Source organism: Musca vetustissima, unplaced genomic scaffold (assembly GCF_032173495.1).
Source record: "Musca vetustissima isolate MV318-11 ecotype Yass unplaced genomic scaffold, APGP_CSIRO_Mvet_v1 utg13362, whole genome shotgun sequence".
Taxonomy (NCBI): domain Eukaryota; kingdom Metazoa; phylum Arthropoda; class Insecta; order Diptera; family Muscidae; genus Musca; species Musca vetustissima.
The window spans coordinates 140,895-160,418 of NW_026878594.1; the positions used below are offsets into that span (position 1 = coordinate 140,895).

Sequence of the window (19,524 nt, forward strand, 5' to 3'; positions counted from 1 at the left end):
CAAAGAGTATTGAGGTCCTAAAGAATTTAGTGGCAAGTATTGTCCCCCCACGAAGGAGGCAATCAAATTAAAGCTTGTGAGGAAAAGAGACATCCCCCATCTTCAAAATGCTACGGTCTTTATCAGAGGCTGGGGCAGCGACTTCACGACAGAGGACATGCTTGAAGTTTTTGGTCTACAAAACAAGACACTGCTGGTGAAGAAATGGGAAGTCTTCCACAGAGAGGAGAACAAAGATGGGACTCTCACTGTAATAGGCTTGGACAGGTCTTCAATGGCAAGTCTGGCCAAGACTAAAGGCAAGGCCCACTATGTGTCTAACGCTGTCTACTTCAAGATCGGAAAGGCGAGGATCGGAGAAGAAGAAGCCAAAAAGAGTAGCGAGGGAGAAAACAAAAAACAACATAGAAGATCGCTCTTTGGATGACGAATGATCGAAGTCATCCAAAGGCGTCGATTTGTATACCCTTCACCACTCTGTGGTACAGGATATTATGTCTTTGTGCATATGTTTGTAATAGGCAAAAGAAAACGAGATAGACACATGGTTCCTTTTGAGAATATGCATAGAATCACTTTCTGAGTCGACTTATGCATGTCCGTCCGTCCGTCTGTCTGTTGATGGTAAATTGTAAACAAAGTACAGGTCACATTTATAATCCAAATTGGATGAAATTTGGCATACGTCACTTATTCGGCCCAAGGACGAACCCTATTGAAATTGGGAAAAATCGGTTCAGATTTAGATATAGCTCCCATATATTTTTTCGTCCGATTTAATGTAAATGGTGCACCAAAGTCCATATATATCTTTCGATTTCCAGGATACTGAATTAAGTATAGAATGATGTGTTTTAAGTTTCTTGAAAATCGGTCCAGATTTAGATATAGCTGTCATATATAGTTTCGTCCGATTTTAAGTAAATGGTGTAACAAAGTCCCTATATATCTTTCGATTTGCACGAAATTTTGTATAGTGTACTGAATTAAGTATAGAATGATGTGTGTCAAGTTTCCTGAAAATCGGTTTAGATTTGGATATAGCTCCCATATATATTTTCGTCCGATTTAAGGTAAATGGTGTACCAAAGTCTCTATATATACTTCGATTTGGACGAAATTTGGCATAGCGTACTGAATTAAGTCTAGAACGGTGTGTGTCAAGTTTCCCGAAAATCGGTTCAGATTTGGATATAGCTCCCATATATATTTTCGTCCGATTTAAGGTAAATTGTGTACCAAAGTCCCTATATATCTTTCGATTTGCACGAAATTTGGCACAGCGTAATGAATTAGGTCTAGAATGATGTGTGTTAAGTTTCGTGAAAATCGGTTCAGATTTGGATATAGCTCCCATATATATTTTCGTCCGATTTAATGTAAATGGTGTATCAAAGTCTCTATATATACTTCGATTTGCACGAAATTTGTCATAGCGTGCTGAATAAAGTCTAGATCGATGTGTGTTAAATTTTGTGAAAATCGGTTCAGATTTAGATATAGCTCCCATATATATTTTCGTCCGATTTTAGGTGAATAGTGCATCAAAGTCCTTTTATATGCTTCGATTTGCACAAAATTTGGCTTAGCGTTCTAAATTGAGTCTAGAATGATGAGTGGTGAGTTTCGGGAAAATCGGTCGAGATTTCGATATAGCTCCCATATATATGCTTATCCGATTTTATGTAAATGATCCACCAACGTCCCTATATATCCTTCGATTTGCACGAAATTTGGCACAGCGTACTGAATTAAGTCTAAAACGATGTGTGTTAAATCTCAAATGAAATTAAAGTTAGAATAGGTTGGAGAAAGAGGGAACATGGACATGCACTTGTTAGGACAAAGTGGTGAAGGGTATCATATAGTCGGCCCAGTCCGACTTTACTACTTTCCTTACTGGTTTAATATAACCTATTTTTATCATTTAATTATTATGCCCAAATATTTATGTGTATTTCTTTTTCTCCCTTTCTTCCAGGTATGTATATGTTGCAATCAAACATGATCCCATTTGTATGACGACCAATTTGTGGAATGTTGGGTAAGATCAGATCAGCATGCCTACATTGTTGTTTTCTTTGTAATTAACATGATTTTTGATGATTTTATTTAAATTAATAAGAAAACAACCACAACAACAACAATAACAAATTAATTTATCGATTATAAATAAAAGGTGAACCCCAATTTGCCCAGGTAAAAAAACATGAAAAAGCTATTAACACCGCATAAACAGATGATTTGATGCCGGTTGGTGGCCCCGGAGGTGGGGAGGGTTTTATAGATTATATGGAAACTAATTTAATATGATTATTATGTATCTAATGGGACCCTCTGCAATGGGCCAAGTGTATGATTAATTTTTTATGAGTAGGACCTCACCCAGATTTCCTTATCGGTGTTAAATTTTATTTATAAAACTTCCTCAATTTGTAAATTGTTTTTGTGTTATTAAAATAAACAATTTAAAGAAAATTAACTTTCGCTATCAGTCGATCCGAAATTATCGGCAATAATTTACCGGCACATTTATTCCAAACAAATATTTAAAATTTTGTTTTTATTACAAAATCGATTTAATGCACACATCGCAACTCATTTATGAATTGACATGACTAATGACACGACTGCGGAGGAGAGGTGCATTCAGTGATGCCCGGCACACTTCGTCTTTTGAAATATGAAAAATTCAAAAGAGAAAAAAATATTTCAATTCGATCGATCCAACACCACCAACTGACTTTAGACTGAAAGAGTTCCATCTGCAGCAGCGCCACCATACAGTCCATATAAATGGCAAGGCATTCAGGTTGGATGCCAGGCTGGCTGCCTGGTTGACTGGCAGCCATTCAATCCGTCCGGCGGTGCATTGAAAAGAAAATGTTTACATTAATGTAATTTGGTTGTATGTTTTTTTTCACCAAATGAGATATCATTGATACTTACATGAAGTATTATTCATGTTTATGGATGGATTTTGTATTTATCTCAATTTGAATACTCGAATCTTGTGATGGAACGAGCGAACGGACGAACACATGTTATGCATTTTCATTTCAATCGGCAATTTAATGAATAGCAGATTTATTTGAAAAGAAATGGAAATGGAATTTTTCTAATAATAATTAAGATATGGATATTGAGTATGGTTATGGCAACATTTTCAATTTTTTAAAGCAAAAAAAATATAAAATCGATTCAGATTTAGATATAGCTCCCATATATATTTTCGTCCGATTTAAGGTAAATGGTGTACCAAAGTCTCTATATATCTTTCGATTTGTACGAAATTTGGCACAGCGTACCAAATTAAGTCTAGCGTGATGTGTGTTAAATTTCGAGAAAATCGGTTCAGATTTCGATATAGGTCCCATATACATCTTGGCCCGATTTAAGGTAAATTGTGTACCAAAGTCCCTATATATTTTTCGATTTGCACGAAATTTAGCACAACGTACTAAATTAAGTCTAGAATGATGTGTGCTAAGTTTCGAGAAAATCGGTTCAAATTTAGATATAGCTCCCATATATATTTTCGTCCTATTTAAGGTAAATGGTGCACCATAGTACATATATATCTTTCGATTTACACGAAATTTGGCACAGCGTACCAAATTAAGTCTAAAGTGATGTGTGTTAAGTTTCATGAAAATCGGTTCAGATTTATATATAGCTCCCATATAAATTATCGTCCGATTTAAAGTAATTGGGGCATTAAGGACCCTATATATTCTTCGATTTGCACGAAATTTGGCATATTGTACTGAATTGAGCCTAGAGTGATGTCTGCCAAGTTTTGTGAAAATCGGTTCACATTTCGATAGAGCTCCCATATATATTTTCGTCGGATTTTAGGTAAATTGTGCACCAAAGTCCCCATATATCCTTCGATTTGCACGAAATTTGGCACAGCGTAATGAATTAGGTCTAGAATGCTGTGTGTTAAGTTTCGAGAAAATCGGTTCAGATTTTGTCTAGCTCCAAATAAATTTTCGTCCGATTTTAGATAAATTGTGCACCAAAGCCCCTTTATATACTCCGAAAATTTGCACGAAATTTGGCATATCGCACTGAATTGAGTCTAGAACGATGTGTGCTAAGTTTCGAGAAAATCGGTTCAGATTTCGATATAGGTCCCATCTATATTTTAGCCCGTTATTTTCGTCCGATTTTAGATAAATAGTGCACCAAAGCCCCTTTATATACTTCGATTTGCACGAAATTTGGCATATCGCACTGAATTGAGTCTAGAACGATGTGCGCTAAGTTTCGAGAAAATCGGTTCAGATTTCGATATAGGTCCCATCTATATTTGAGCCCGTTATTTTCGTCCGATTTTCGGTAAATAGTGCACTAAAGTCCCTATATATCCTTAGATTTTCACGCAATTTGGCATAGCGTAGTGACTTACTTAGTTGGCTTGTGACAGAACTTTTGTTCCATAAGCCGAGATTATAAAAGATTTCCAGGCGCGTCGATCTTTTGCGCAGTTTTTCTAATTTGAAAGACCATTTTCGGCAATGTTTTCTTCCACTTGATCTTTCCATCGTATTCTTGACCTTCCCCTTCTGCGTCAACCATCAGCTGGTTCGCTTTTATATGCCTTCTGGGCTGCGGTATCTTCATCCATTCTCACAACATGACCTAGCCAACGTAGTCGCTGTAGTTCAATACGTCTAACAATGTCAATGTCCGAGAATAGCTGGTACAACTCATGGTTTATTCGACGGCGATATTCATCGTCAGCGCAGATCGGCCCATAGACCTTTCGGAGAATTTTTCTCTCAAACACTCCAAGTGCTGCCTCATCTGCTTGCGCAAGTATCCATGCTTCAGATCTACATAACGGCACGGGTAATATCAGCGTCTTGTAGAATGTGAGTTTGGTCTGGTAGGAAGTGGCCTTGCTTTTGAGTTGTTTGCTCAGACCATAGTAGCATCTGTTGGCCATCACTATCCTTCTCCGAATTTCAAAACTGATGTCATTCGTTTTATTTATGGCGATACCAAGGTATATACAATCTTTGACTACCTGTACTTCTCAAGTTTCACAGTTGGTCCGAGTCTACTGGACGTCTTGCCCGTTGATACAATCAGCTTGGTATTCTCCCCGTTTACTGCCAGACCCACTTTAGCAGACTCCTCCTCGATTTGTGTCGAAAGTGCCTCTTACCGCTCTCAGTGTTTGACCCATTATGTGGATGTCATCGGCATAAGCGAGTAACATGTGTTGTTTGGTGTACAGAGTGTCATTTCTGTTGAATTTTGCTTTCGTATGACCTTTTCCAGCAGTATGTAAAAAAAGTCACACGACAAACTATCTCCTTATCTTAATCCTCGTTCGGTATTAAAAGGCTCCGATAGGTTCTTTCCAACTTTAATTGCTGATCTTGTGCCAGTTAAAGTTATCCTGCATAGCCGAATTAATTTTGCAGGAATGCCAAACGCAGACATGGCTTTATACACCTCTGAGCGGATAGGGCTGTCGAATGCGGCTGAATGGTCGACGAATAGGTGGTATGTGTATGTATGTACGATGGATAGCACTTTATATGCGATGGGAAGGAGACTTATTCCTCTATAGTTGGCAAATATCGTCTTGACTCATTTTTTTGGGCACGGGACACAGGATGCTGAGGTTCCAATCATTGGGCAAGCCTTCGTTTAGCCAAATTGTACCAATCGCCTGGTGCATGCTCCTGAATAGTTCGGCTGGTAACCCATCGGCTCCTGCTGCTTTATTATTCTTTAGCCGATTGATTGCCATACTGACTTCATCTTGGCTATACACTCATCTATTGTTGGTTCTGGGGTATCCTCTTCACCGCTACTATTTGATACCAAAAGTTTTTCAAAATTCTCCTTCCAGATCCTCAGCACGCTGTCTGTATCTGTCACCAGATTTCCTTCTTTATCTCTACAGGAGAATGTGCCTGCACCAAAGGCTTCGGTTTGGTGTTTTACCCGTTGGTAGAATTTTCGGACTTCATTCTGACTCCGGTACATATCGATTTGCTCACGCTCACGTTTTTCTTGTTCTTTCTTCTTTTTTCTGAAAATACGTTTCTCTTCTCTCCTTTTCTACCGATAGTTCTCCATCGCATTACGTGTTGCTACTGTCCGCAGCGTTGCCCTATATGCTGCGTTTTTCACATCAGTAACATTACGACACTCCAGATCGTACCACAGATTTCTTGATGGTGGTCTTTGGTACCCGAGTGTTGCTTTTGCTGCAGTTTGGAGGGAGTGGGCAATTCTCTGCCATTGTGCTTCTATATTATTAGCGGGACCAGGGGTGCTTTCGTCAAGCAGTTGGGTAAGTTGAGCGGAGTAGGGTTCTGCTATCTGTTGTGTTTGCAGCTTTTCGACGTCAAATTTGACTGAATGGACAAGCTGGATTTTTTTTAATATTTGTAGGGAGTAGTAGTCTTCCGATATATTGCCCATATGATTTTTTCAGATGGTTAATCACACTCTGCCTATAGCTTAAACCAAATTTAGACTGCCTGTGGTTTACCACAATTGATGACTTAGATGTCTTCTTTTTTATAATAAAAAAATCCGCAGCATTTATTTTTATGACTTATTAAGAAAATAGCTTCAGTTTTATTAAATCCGCACACTAGTATAGATCGTTGGAAGTGAAAGCGAAAATGTTTGTGAAACTAAAATATTTGTTGCGCCTCTTAAGTGATTTCATTATTGTCACCTTCCTGTTGGCCCTGTCGCTGAATATTCCCAAGTTATGGGGACCAATTAAAAAACATGGCTTCTTTTGTGGCGACCAATCGTTGATGTATCCTCTACACAAGGATACCGTCAGCCATCGGCAACTCTATGGCATTGGTGTGGCTTTGCCCGTGGTGATGATTGTGGTCATTGCCCTTATGGAGAACTTCGTGCTAAATAGCCGACCGTCTAAGAAATGCATTAGGGCATGGCTGATGGTGCATGTCTCGCTGCTGCCCTACCTTTTTGGTTTTGCCGCCGAACGTTTACTCAAAGAAATTGGCAAATTTTCGGTGGGCCGCTTAAGGCCATTTTTTTTTGCGGTTTGTCAGCCACTTCTCGATGACGAGACCACCTGTGACTGGGAAATGAATCATGGAATCTATATTCAAAACTATACCTGCCGGGGTTTGCAAAACTCCAATTCAAGGCTAATTAACTACGGCATGCGAACATCCTTTCCCAGTGGCCACACCAGCCTGACCTGTTACAGCATGATCTTTTGCGTGTACTATTTGCAACGCTTCGGCCGTTCACTGCGCCACTATCGCACCAACTATGGGCTATTCGTGCCGTTGCTGCAATTCGGCGCCGTACTCTGGGCCTGGTTTGTGGCCATTAGCCGTGTGACGGACTACAAACATCACGTGTCAGATGTTTTGGCTGGCTGCCTGTTGGGCTTAGGTGTTGGTATTGCGGTTTGCCGCTATGTACATGGTCATCTGAAAGGTGGTCGAACATTCCTTGAGGCTGTCCATATACCGAAGAGAGCACCCACACTGCAGCAAGATGTACAAGTGGTGGTGCCACAACAGCAACAGCAGACGCCAATTTTAGGGAGAATATCGGGTAGCAGTTCATATGCAACGGCATCAACATCACTAGCAGTGGATACATCGAATGTAGATGAAGTTCATGTTCTGTCACACATTTAAAGAAAGAAGTGATTATTCTATTGTTGTTGTTTTTGTTTGGAACACTTATTTTTATGTTTAATTATAATTTCTATAAAAAAAAAACAAAAAATCCCACTGTGGTCAACACACCAAGATATTCAATTATTTATAAAAAATAGAAAATATTTTTATAAGGTGTGGATTTTATAAAAAATATTTCTTCAAGCCCCCCATAAGCTTTCCGTTAGGAGTGGATTAAAAAAATATATTTTTTCAAGCCTTCCATAATGCGTGAATATCTACTATAGTACTCCGAAACCTCTTGTTCGACTATATGAACATCCGTAGACCCCTTACTTCACCAATACGCACCTCTACATAGTCTCCGATCAGGACCTCTACATAATTTCTGCTCACCTATAAGAACCTAACTATATGAACATCCGTAGACCCCTTCCTTTACCAATACGGACCTCAACATAGTCTCCGATCAGGATCTCTACATAACTTCTCCTCGCCTATTAGAACATCTACAGAGTTTCTGATTACATAAATGGACCACTTTGTCTATTCGTACCAGTACCTATATTATCCAATAGAAACCCTCTCTTCATCATTAGGGACCTCTACATTGTTCCTGCTTACCTCTATAGAATTTCTCTTCACTTATTCGTACCACCTCAATGCTTATATTTACCTATAGAGGCCTCCAGAGACCTCTTCATTACCTATATGGTCCTCTTTGGGCTTCTTCTCCACCAATAATATCATCTATAAACCTCCTCTTTGCAAATACCGAACTCTAAATTGTTTCTGTTGACCTATATGAACCTCTGCGGATTTCCTGCTCACCTGTAGGGAACTCTATAGAACTTATCTTCACAGTTGCTTACCAATATGGAGCTCTATAGGGACCTCTATAGAGGTTCTCTTTACCTATTCATACAACTATAGTGCTCATATTCACCTGCTTACATAAACGGACCACTTTGCCTATTCGTACCAGTATAGTGCTCCTATTCACCTATATTGACTTCCATGGGCCTCTTCCTTACCGTAGAGACCTCTTTGGACTTCTTTCTCACCAATAATATCCACTATTACATCTCTCAATACGAACCTATACATAACATCAGCTCACATATAAGTACCCCAAATAATTCCTGGTCATCTATAGGGTCCTCTACAGAGTTTTCATTCCTTTGGAGATTTACTCCTAACCTATATTATTCAATAGAAACCCTCTCTTCGTCATTAGAGACCTCTATATTGTTCCTGCTTACCTCTATAGAGTTTCTCTTTACTTATTCGTACCACCTCAATGCTCCTATTTACCTATAGAGGCCTCCAGAGACCTCTTTCTATATAAAAGCCTATAAATGCCTATATGGACATTTATAGGCTTCTTCTTCGCCAATAATATCAGCAATAAACCTCCTCTTTGCAAATACCGAACACTAAAATGGTTTCTGTTGACCTATAAGAACCTCTACGGATATCCTATAGGAGTGCTATTTACATATTCGTAGAACTATTGTGCTCATATTCACCTATAGAGACCTTCGTAAACATTTTCCTTACCTATAGAGAAATTTGTAGACTTATTGCTCACCAACTATATCCACTATAAACCCTTTTTTCACCAATACCGATCCCTACATAGATTCTGCTCATCTGAAGCGACCTCTATAGAGCTTCTCTTCACCAATTCGTACCACTATAGTTATCCTACAGTGTTGGTAGCGCTTGACCTATCAAAAGCCTTTGATACTGTCAACCAGAACACTTCCCTCCGGCCGAGTTTGAAACGTTGGATAATCAACTATATGTGAGGACGCCAGTCGTAGGTGGAGTTCCGGAACAAGAAGTCCAAACCCCGTAGAGTTAAACAGGAAGTTCCCCAGGGTGGAGTGATTTTTCCGGAATTGTTTAACCTTTACCTTTCCGGTATTCCACGCCCTCCGGACAGCATATAAATCGTTACGTATGCAGATGATTGTACGATTATGGCGTCGGGTCCCATTGTTGAAGACATATGTGTGAGGTTGAACGCCTATCTCATCGATTTAGCAGCATTCTTCAAAGCGGGGAATATGAAAATATCCGCCTCGAAGTCGTCAGCCACACTATTCACCACATGGACTGCGGAGATGAGAATGCCGTTGAATGTGCAAGTCGAGGGGCATAAAATCCCGACCACTAACTACCCCAAAATACTCGGGGTCACATTCGACAGCACGTTCAAGTCGTCCACGCAAACCACAGCTTTCTGCGATAAGCTGAAAAGTAGGAACAAGGTCCTCAAGGAAACCTTGTTGACCTCTTACAAAGCGATAGGTCGGTCTGTGGCTAGCTATGCGGTTCCAGTGTGGTCTGCGAATTCCAGTGATATGCAATGGAAAAATATTCAGACCTGTCAGAATGCCGCCCTGAGGACAGCGACAGGGTGCCTCCTCATGACACCAGTGGACCATCTTCATGAGGAGATGAAGATCTTTCCCGTACGTCAGCATAGCAATATGCTTTCGTTGCAGTACCTGCTCGGGTGTTTCAGGGACAATCATCCCAACCATCATACGGTGGATAGGACTCCCCCACCCAGGCGTGTCAGGAAGGATCTGCATGATCTAGAGAGTGATCAAGTTGCCTATCGAGCAGGTCTGAATGGCATTCATACAGATGCAGTAGCCGCAGCGCTGAATGGTTACAAAGTGAATGCCGTCCTCGGAGCTCACCACCCACCCATTGCAGCTGAGGAACGTCAGCTGCCCAGACAAACCAGAGTAGTTTTGGCTCAGTTCTGGATGGTGCAGTCGGCTCAATTCGTATTGGGCACGGTTTGATGACCAGGTGCAGGATGTCTGGGCAGCACGTGGTACAGGCCCTCATACCACACTGCACTTGTTCAATTGCCCAGCCAAATCTACTCACCTTACTCCGGAGGATCTGGGGTTAAAGCCAGTGGAGGTTGCTGCATTTCTAAATCTGGAGACAGAACTGGAGGAAACTTAACAGGAAATATACAATTCATATAAACTGCTACAAAAACAACTATAGTTTTCCTATTAACCTATAGTAACCTCTATAGAATTCTTCAATATCTACAGGGACCTCTGTAGATTCCTTCCTCACCAATAAGATCCTCTACAAACCCTCCCGTCACTAATGCGGATCTCTACAGAGTTCCTGTATAACTATAGGGCCTTTATAGAGGTCCTCTTCCCTTAATCGTACCACGATAGTGATGCTATTCACCAATAGATGCCTCCATAGACTGCTTCCTCACCTTCTTTACCTCTGTAGAATTCTTCCGCGCCTTGAATGTGCACTAGAAACCTTATTTTCGCCTATACCGACCTCTACATTGTTTCAGTTCAACTATAAGGAAGTCTACGTAGTTCTTGCCAACCGATAGAGGCCTCTATAGACCTACTCTTCATCTACTTTTACTATTGTAGTGTTCCTATTTACCTATACAGGCCTATACAGACTACTATAGTGTCCCTATTAACCTATAGAGGCCTCCATAGATCTCTTCCTTACCTATAAGGATCTCTGTACCTCTGCAGACTTCTTATTCACCACTTATATCCTCTATAAACCTTTTGCTCACCAAGACTGTCCTCTACGTAGATACTGCTCACCTACAGGGACCTCTGTAGAGAATCTCTTCACCTATTCGTACCACTATAATGTCCCTATTAACCTGTAGGGACCTCCATAGATCTCTTCCTTACCTATAAGGATCTCTGTGCCTCTGTAGACTTCTTATTCACCAGTTATATCCTCTATAAACATTTTGCTCACCTAGACGGCCCTCTACGTAGATTCTGCTCATCTACAGGGACCTCTATAGAGATTCTCTTTACCTATTCGTACCACTATAGTGTCCATATTAACCTGTAGAGACCTCCATAGATCTCTTCCTTACCTATAAGGATCTCTGTGCCTCTGTAGACTTCTTATTCACCAGTTATATCATCTATAAACCTTTTGCTCACCAAGACGGTCCTCTACGTAGATTCTGCTCATCTACAGGGACCTCTTTACCTATTCATACCACTATAGTGATGCTATTCACCTATACCTCTTTAGTTTTTTTTCCTCACCTATAGAGACCTCTATAGTGTTTCACTTCACCTATTCGTATTATTGTAGAGTTCTTATTCACCTAAAGATACCTCAACAAGATGTCTGGTAACTCTTGAAGTGTTCTGACGTGTTTTTTGTGGTGTTCGAAATCAGTGTTAATAAATATTATTTATTTTGAATCGATACCCTTCAAAAATCTTTTTGTTTCAAAAATTGTGATTCCTAAATAAAATAAAATACGTGCATTGTGAAATCTCACTTTTAATTTTAAAAATTGAAGTGATAAGTTAAATTTGTTTTCGTGCCTTATTAAGTTTGCAATTGTGTTTTATTTTCTTGTTGTAATTTTTCGTTTTTTGACATTTCTCTGTTTTTTCTTTTGTGTTTACATTTTTGTTTTTATTGATTGTTTTTAAATATTTTTTGTGTAGCATATTTTTAGGCACTTACTTAAAATAATGGCTTGTTTATACGAAGGTTGTACCATTACAAGCACAACTGAGCGGCTTATAACATGTTGGTTATGTGATAAGCATGCTCATTTCAAGTGTGCTGGATTCAATGGAAGACTTTTCGATAAAATTAGTGATCGTAACAATGGTTTGCGATGGGCATGTGTAGAATGTAGAACCTATGAAGTAGACTTTTATCGCCTCTTTAAGGAAGCTAAACTTGAAATGGTTGCCTTGAAAAGGGGCGTTGACTCGGTTTATTCTCGCCTTGAAAATTTTGAAAAAATGTTCAATAACTTTGAGTTTGCAGATGGTTCTCCAAAAAGGAAAAAATCGTTAGTAGTTGCTCAGGGTGACAACTTAATTGCGTTAAACTCACCCGTTGTGGTTCCGCCACGCAACAATTCTAATCCTAGTCCATGTGGAAACCATCTGGCGCTGCCAGCGCTTCACTCAAATAGTGGTTCCGCCGCAATAACTTTAAATCTAAGAGATAGTTGTAGTTCACCGATCGAGACCTCCAATTCAAGCGCACCAAATGTCCTTTCACGCCCTCCTATTATACCTCCAATAGTTGTAAATACTCCTAGCCCTATACCTACTCAACCTTCTATACCATTAAATGAACCTTCTACGAGTAACAACGAATTAATTGTGGTTGCTCCTAGGAAAACTGTATTTATATCTAGATTACATGCTAACACTACAGTGGAAAATATACGTAGTTACATTGGTACTAAATTAAAAGACATTAACGTAAATGAATACAAAGTTTTTAAATTTAACACTGCAGCTCCTCGAGAAATTTCCTCGTTTAAGGTTATTGTTCCAAATAACTTATTTAGTATTCTTGTTTGTAAACAATTTTGGCCAGATGGTGTATTAGTAAAAGAATTCTTGTATAGAGAAAGGGCAAAACCTCCAACAGTGTTGCCTCTCTCAAAAAACTAATTATGAAAAATTCACTGAATATACTTTACCAAAATGTCAGAGGTTTAAAAACGAAACTTCGCAATATTTACTTAAAGTCTTTCGATAATGAATATAAAATTCTAGCTTTTACGGAAACATGGCTTAAACCAGATATTTTCGATAGTGAGCTTTTTTCTGATCAATATCAAATATACCGTAATGATAGATTACATAAAATAGGCGGTGGAGTGCTGATTGCTGTTCATAATTCCATTGCCTCAGAACGCATCACAATGCCGGTTTATCCGGATATTGAATTAGTCTGCATTAAATTAAAAATATCAAATTCTTCTATCTTATTAACTTGCTCCTACATTGCTCCAAATTCTAATCTAGAAATTTACTTAAAACACTTTGAGATTATTAAGGAAATTACATCCTCATATTCAACAAATACTGAATTGATTTGCCTAGGTGACTTTAACCTGCCTAACACTACATGGATCAGGGGTGAACATTATATTGATTATATACCTGTTGCATCTACTGGCATGGATATGTTATGGGAGTATATTTATGACCTATGTTTATTTCAAATTAACAGCATCCGAAACGTTAAAGATAAAATTCTGGATTTAGTCTTCACTACAACTTCAAATGTTTCCCTCTGTAGGTGTTTGCCTTTTGTGGAACCAGAAGATAATTACCACCCAACTTTGAGTATTAATTTGGAATACAATCAATTAACGAATGTCGCCTCAAAAACTTGTAAAATAAAAAAATTAAACTTTGCTAAAGCAAATTTAGTATTGCTTCAAGAAACGTTATCAAGCATTAATTGGTTCAGTAAGGGTAGTATTGATAATAAAATTTCATGCTTTTATAAACTCTTAAATGATGCACTTTCAATATCTGTCCCCATTCAAAAATATACCATCGATAGAGGTCCGGCGTGGTCCAACCCATATCTAAAACGTTTAAAAAATTCTAAAAGTAGGCTATATAAAAAATTTAAAAAATGCAACTCTACAGTGAATTACGTAAATTATTTAAAAGCTTATCTCAGCTCTCGTTTTCACTCTCGGTGAATCTCAGCTTTTCTTTATGAATGAGTTTTGTTTTCAATTCTGTTGATTTTCTTTATTTATAAATAGATTCTGTTAGCTTCGCAATTACACTGCAACGGATCGCATAACTTTGACGAGATTTGATGTTGGTTGGCGATAACGAACTATGAATGAAAAAAACAACGAATATAGGGAGGTAGAACAATAACAGCAATAGGGAGAAGTATACCAACAAAAACGAAGGAAATTTTTATACCCTCATCCATAGAGTCCGCAATTTTTATGATAGAGCTTTGATATTTTGCACAGACTTTGTTACCACTCCTAGGATGTTTGGTATTGAAAATGAGATATATCGGTCCACGTTTTGGTATAGCCCCCAGTTAGTTGTACCCATGATTTATGGTATGTTGGTCAACTTTTTTTCAACCGTGATTTGGTATTTTGGGTTCTCTTTGGATAAGGAATAGGAAATCCTATGAAATCCGCAACCTGTCAAAAATTATGAAATGTGGTTCACTTTTTATAGTATAATGGTACCTTCCAAATTTTGGAATTTTGGGGAGTTTTTCACGTTTTATCAACTGATTTAGTTTTAATTTACTGTTTTGGGTTCTCATTGTGCGAAAAATCTACCTACAACAAAAATTATTAATATCGGTCCAGGTTAGCCTCCGGGTTTCGACATTTAAAGGATTTTTGAAGTCCCAGTAAGGGTTACCTTCCGATTTTCGGAATTTTGTCACTCCTTGTTGACACTTTGGGTTCTTATGGGCTGACAAATCACCCATGTAAAAACCATCAATATCGGTCCACTTTTAGGTATGGCCCTCATATAGCGATACACCTTATATTCGGTATTTTGCGGATTTTGGGCACAATTATCAACCGAATTGGCTGTAATTTGATATTTTGGATTATAATTGGGTGAAAAAACTTCCTACCAAAAATTATTATTATCGGGACAACTTTACACATAAGACCCTCCTTTAGCGATACTTCCGATTTTCGGTATTTTGCGGATTTTGGGCACAATTATTAGCCGAATTGTGTCAAAGTTAATTATTTTACTATCTCATTGTGTAATAATTCTTTCCACCAAAAATTTTTAATATGGGTCCACATTTAGATATAGCCCCCATATAGCGATATCTTCCGATTATCGGAATTTTGAGGATTGTGGACTCATTCAAAGTTAATTATTTTACTATCTCATTGTGTAATAATTCTTTCCACCAAAAATTTTTAATATGGGTCCACATTTAGATATAGCCCCCATATAGCGATATCTTCCGATTATCGGAATTTTGAGGATTGTGGACTCATTTATTAACGGAATGGGGTATAATTTGGTATTTTGGGTTCTCATAGAGTGATAAATCTTCCTACTAAAAATTATTAAAATCGGGACATCTTTACATAAAAGCCCGCCTTTAGCGATACTTCCGATTTTCAGAATTTTAGGGATTATGGGCACAGTTTTCAACCGAATTGGCTGTAATTTGATATTTTGAGTTTTCATATGGTGATAAATCGTCATACCAAAAAGTATCAATATCGGTGCATCTTTGTGTATAGACCCCATTTGGCGGAACCCCTGATGTTCGGAAATTTGGGGATTTTGGACATGTTTGTCAACCGAATAGGCTGCAATTTGGTATTTTGGGTTCTCATAGGGTGACAAAACTTGCTACCAAAAATTATCAATATCGGAACACCTTTAGGTATAGACCACATTTAGTGGTAACCCCGATTTTCGGTATTTGGCGGATTTCGGGCACAGTTTTCAACCGAATTGGTGGTAACTTGGTATTTTGGGTTCTCATTGGGTGAAAAATATTCCAACCAAAAAAAAAGGTTGAAATTCGATCATACTTGTTTTTGGATGCTCTCATACCTCTGTGTAGAAAAATATCAGTATAGGCCTATGTTTTGTCATATACCCCATATAAAGGTTCCACCCTATTATTCGGTATTTTGAAGGTTTTAGACGTATTTTTCCACCAAATTGTCCGTAATTTTGGATTCCTGGTTAATGTAGGCTGAAATACATCTGTGCAGAAAATTTTTAATAAAGGTCGTTAGGTGTTAGGTCATATATCCCCATACAGAGTCCCGCTCCATTTTCGATATTTTGAAGGCTTTGGCCGCATTTCCCCACCCAATATGCCTGTAGTTTGGTATTCTGGGCTGTTGAAGCCAGACACTCATCTATGCAGAAAATTTTCAATATGGATCGATGTTATGTCATAGCTTCCCATATAAAGGTCTCACCCTATTATTCGGAATTTTGATGGTCTTTGACGCATTTTTCCACCAAAGTAGCTGTAATTTGGGTTTCGTGTTAATGGAGGCTAAAATACATCAGTGCTGAAATTTTTCAATATGGAGCGATGTTTTGATATAGCTGCTCGGTCCCGACCGATTTTTGCTATCTTGAAGGTTTTAACCACATTTTCTAACCGAAAGACCTGTATTTTGTCATTGCGGGTTCTTGGAGGCTGTCATACATCTAAACAAAACAAAAAATTCTATAGGTTTACGTTTTGCCATAGCCACCATTTAGAGGTCCGGACACATTTTCGGTATTCTGAAGGTTTTAACCACATTTTTCCACGAAGTGCTTATAGTTTGGAATTCTGGACTTTTTTAGGGTGAAAAAATATTTTCCTGAAATATATCTATATAGATTGTATTCTTTACATAGACCCAATATAAAGGTCCCGTACCACTTTCATACTAAAATTTACAAATATCGGTCGATCTATGGGTACAGCTTCCATATAATGGACCAGCTATATTATAGATAGGTACTTTTTCCATCCGATGTGACTATATTTTAGCCTTACGAAGTATTATTTCGAGATCTTGGTAGGTAAATAACTTCTTTAAAGTTTCTTCGTAGGCCTCATAAAAAGGTTCCGACCCATTTTCTGCAGCTTGAAGCTGCATCTGCCCAACGAAGTGTCTATAACTTGTCAATCTAGGTTCCTGAAGGGTTAAAAAATATCATAGCAAAATACTTTCGATAAAGATCGATATTTTGCCGCAGCCTCCATATAAAGATTCTGCACTATGTTCGGTATTTCGAGAGTTTTTTGCCGCAGTTTTATTACCGAAGTGCCTATAATTCATTCCAGGCATTCCACAGTCCTGGTGAATAAAATATTTCTTCCCTGGAAAAATTCAACAAAGGTCCCGGGTTTTAAATTAGGTATTTTTAAATGCCAACCTCATGGTGGAAAAAATCTCTCCTTTGCGCCTGAGGATACTTTCCCCATTACTACAATCTTTGCACATAGTTCTGCTCTACGGTCAATTGATACCATAAAAAAAATTTCCATAGTAAACATCGCATCGCAATTGTGAGATGAACTAAATCCAAAGAAAAAATTGTAGTACTATTCTAAGGGTGGCGGCCAAAACGTCACCGATTTTAAGAAGAGCGGACAAATTGCCGAACAAAACAAAAATGAATCGAGTGAATCTGGTTGTCTTCAAACAAATTGCCATAGCCGGGCCATTTATCATCATCTACTGGCTGAGTATGAATTTGGAAATGATTTTGGGGCCTCCCCGCAAACGTGGAATTAATTGCATGGATATGAGTATTCGGCAACCCTATGTGGAGGATACCATCGATTGGAAGCTGTTGTATGTAATTGGTTTGGACACACCCATTATTGTTATCATTCTAAACGAACTACTTCATCTCATAATGGAAAAGGGAAAGGGTGTGCGGAACTTGAAGAAATTCTTCGTGCATTTGTATTTGGCTGGCATGCCCTTCCTGTGTGGTTTTGCATGTGAAAGATTTTTGAAAAATCTCCTGAAAGTAAGCGTGGGACGTTTGAGACCTCATGCCTACACCTTGTGTCAACCCATCAGCTTGGAGGGTTTTACGTGTGAACAACTATCTGGAGCTTCTGTTTATATAGCGGAATATACCTGCAGTGGCAGTAGCCATCGCGGTTCATCCATTTATAAGTCATTTCCCAGTGGCCACTCAAGTTTGGCATTTTATGGTCTACTCTACTTGGTGTTATATTTCCGAAGGAGCTTCGAAGTGCTGAAAGGAAATCAAGGATTTTTTGCCACTCTATATCGTCCCTTGATTTTGGTCATACAATTATTGTGTCTCAGTGTTGCTGCCATGGTTGCCATCAGTCGTGTCTTTGATTACAAACATTTTTGGTCAGATGTTGCCGCGGGTTCGGTGTTGGGCGCCACGGTGGCATTGGCATTCTCCTATTATGCTGAAGAAAATGCGACTGAAGTTAAAAGGGTTTTAGAGGAGCAATCCAAAGGGAATTATGTGGAGTGTATGAAAGAGGATGGCAAAATTGATGGACAACCGGAGGTATGTGCCCTACAAATGGAGGAGATTACAGAGGTGGTGTAGACAAAAAATGTATTATTATTTATTTAAGTGAAATATAATAAAAAATAAATAAAAAATATGAATTATGAAAATATTTTTAAAAAATCCACGCCTTGGTGTACTACTTAAAAAAAAAAATATTTTAAAACCAGTAAGGAAAGTAGTAGAGTCGGACTGGGCCTACTATATGATACCCTTCACCACTTTGTGTATATTCTACATAGTCTCCTAGCACACATCGCCTTTTCGAAAGAACATTGACATGAAATTGAACGAAAGATATAAGAACTTTGGTGCAACTTTAGTAGGTGCTGTATCTATATCTGAACGGATTTCCACGAAACTTAGCACACATCATTATAGACTCAAATCAGTACGATATGTCAAATTTCGTGTACATCGAAAGATATTTTGGGACTTTGGCGCACCATTTCCATAAAATCGGACGGAACTATAAATGGAAGCTATATCTAAATCTGGACCGATTTTCACGAAACTTCGCAGACATCACTCTAGGCTCAATTCAGTAAGTTATGCCATATTTCGTGCAAATCGAAAGATATATAGGGACTTTGCTGCACCATTTACATAAATTCGGACGATACTATATATGGGAGCTGTATCTAAATTTGGACCAATTTTTACGAAACTTATCATATATCATTCCGAACTGAATTCAGTACGCTATGCCAAATTTCGTGCCAATCGAAGAAAATATAAGTCTCATTTACTTTAAATCGGGCGAATATATATATATATATATATAAATCGGAAACGATTTTCACGAAACTTAATACACATAATTGTAGGCTCAATTCACTATGTTATGCCAAATTTCGTGCAAATCGAAGGATATATAGAGACTTCAGTTCAGCATTTACCTAAAATCGGACGAAAAAATATATGGGAGCTATACCTAAATCTGAACCGATTTTCACGAAACTTATCACACATCATTCTGTACCTAATTTAGTAGCCTATGCCAAATTTCG

General features: G+C 38.4%; 2 protein-coding genes across 2 annotated transcripts; both read left to right on the plus strand.

The window, feature by feature from the left end:
* The first annotated feature begins 6,782 nt into the window (after nt 1-6,782).
* On the plus strand, nt 6,783-7,667 carry LOC133323356 (putative phosphatidate phosphatase). The gene has a single exon (XM_061532293.1). It carries the CDS (start codon nt 6,798-6,800, stop codon nt 7,665-7,667), a length of 870 nt encoding a protein of 289 aa, XP_061388277.1. The 5' UTR covers nt 6,783-6,797.
* A 9,956-nt stretch (nt 7,668-17,623) lies between these two features.
* LOC133323357 (phospholipid phosphatase 1-like) lies at nt 17,624-18,553 on the plus strand. The gene has a single exon (XM_061532294.1). It carries the CDS (start codon nt 17,624-17,626, stop codon nt 18,551-18,553), a length of 930 nt encoding a protein of 309 aa, XP_061388278.1.
* Nucleotides 18,554-19,524: the final 971 nt, after the last annotated feature.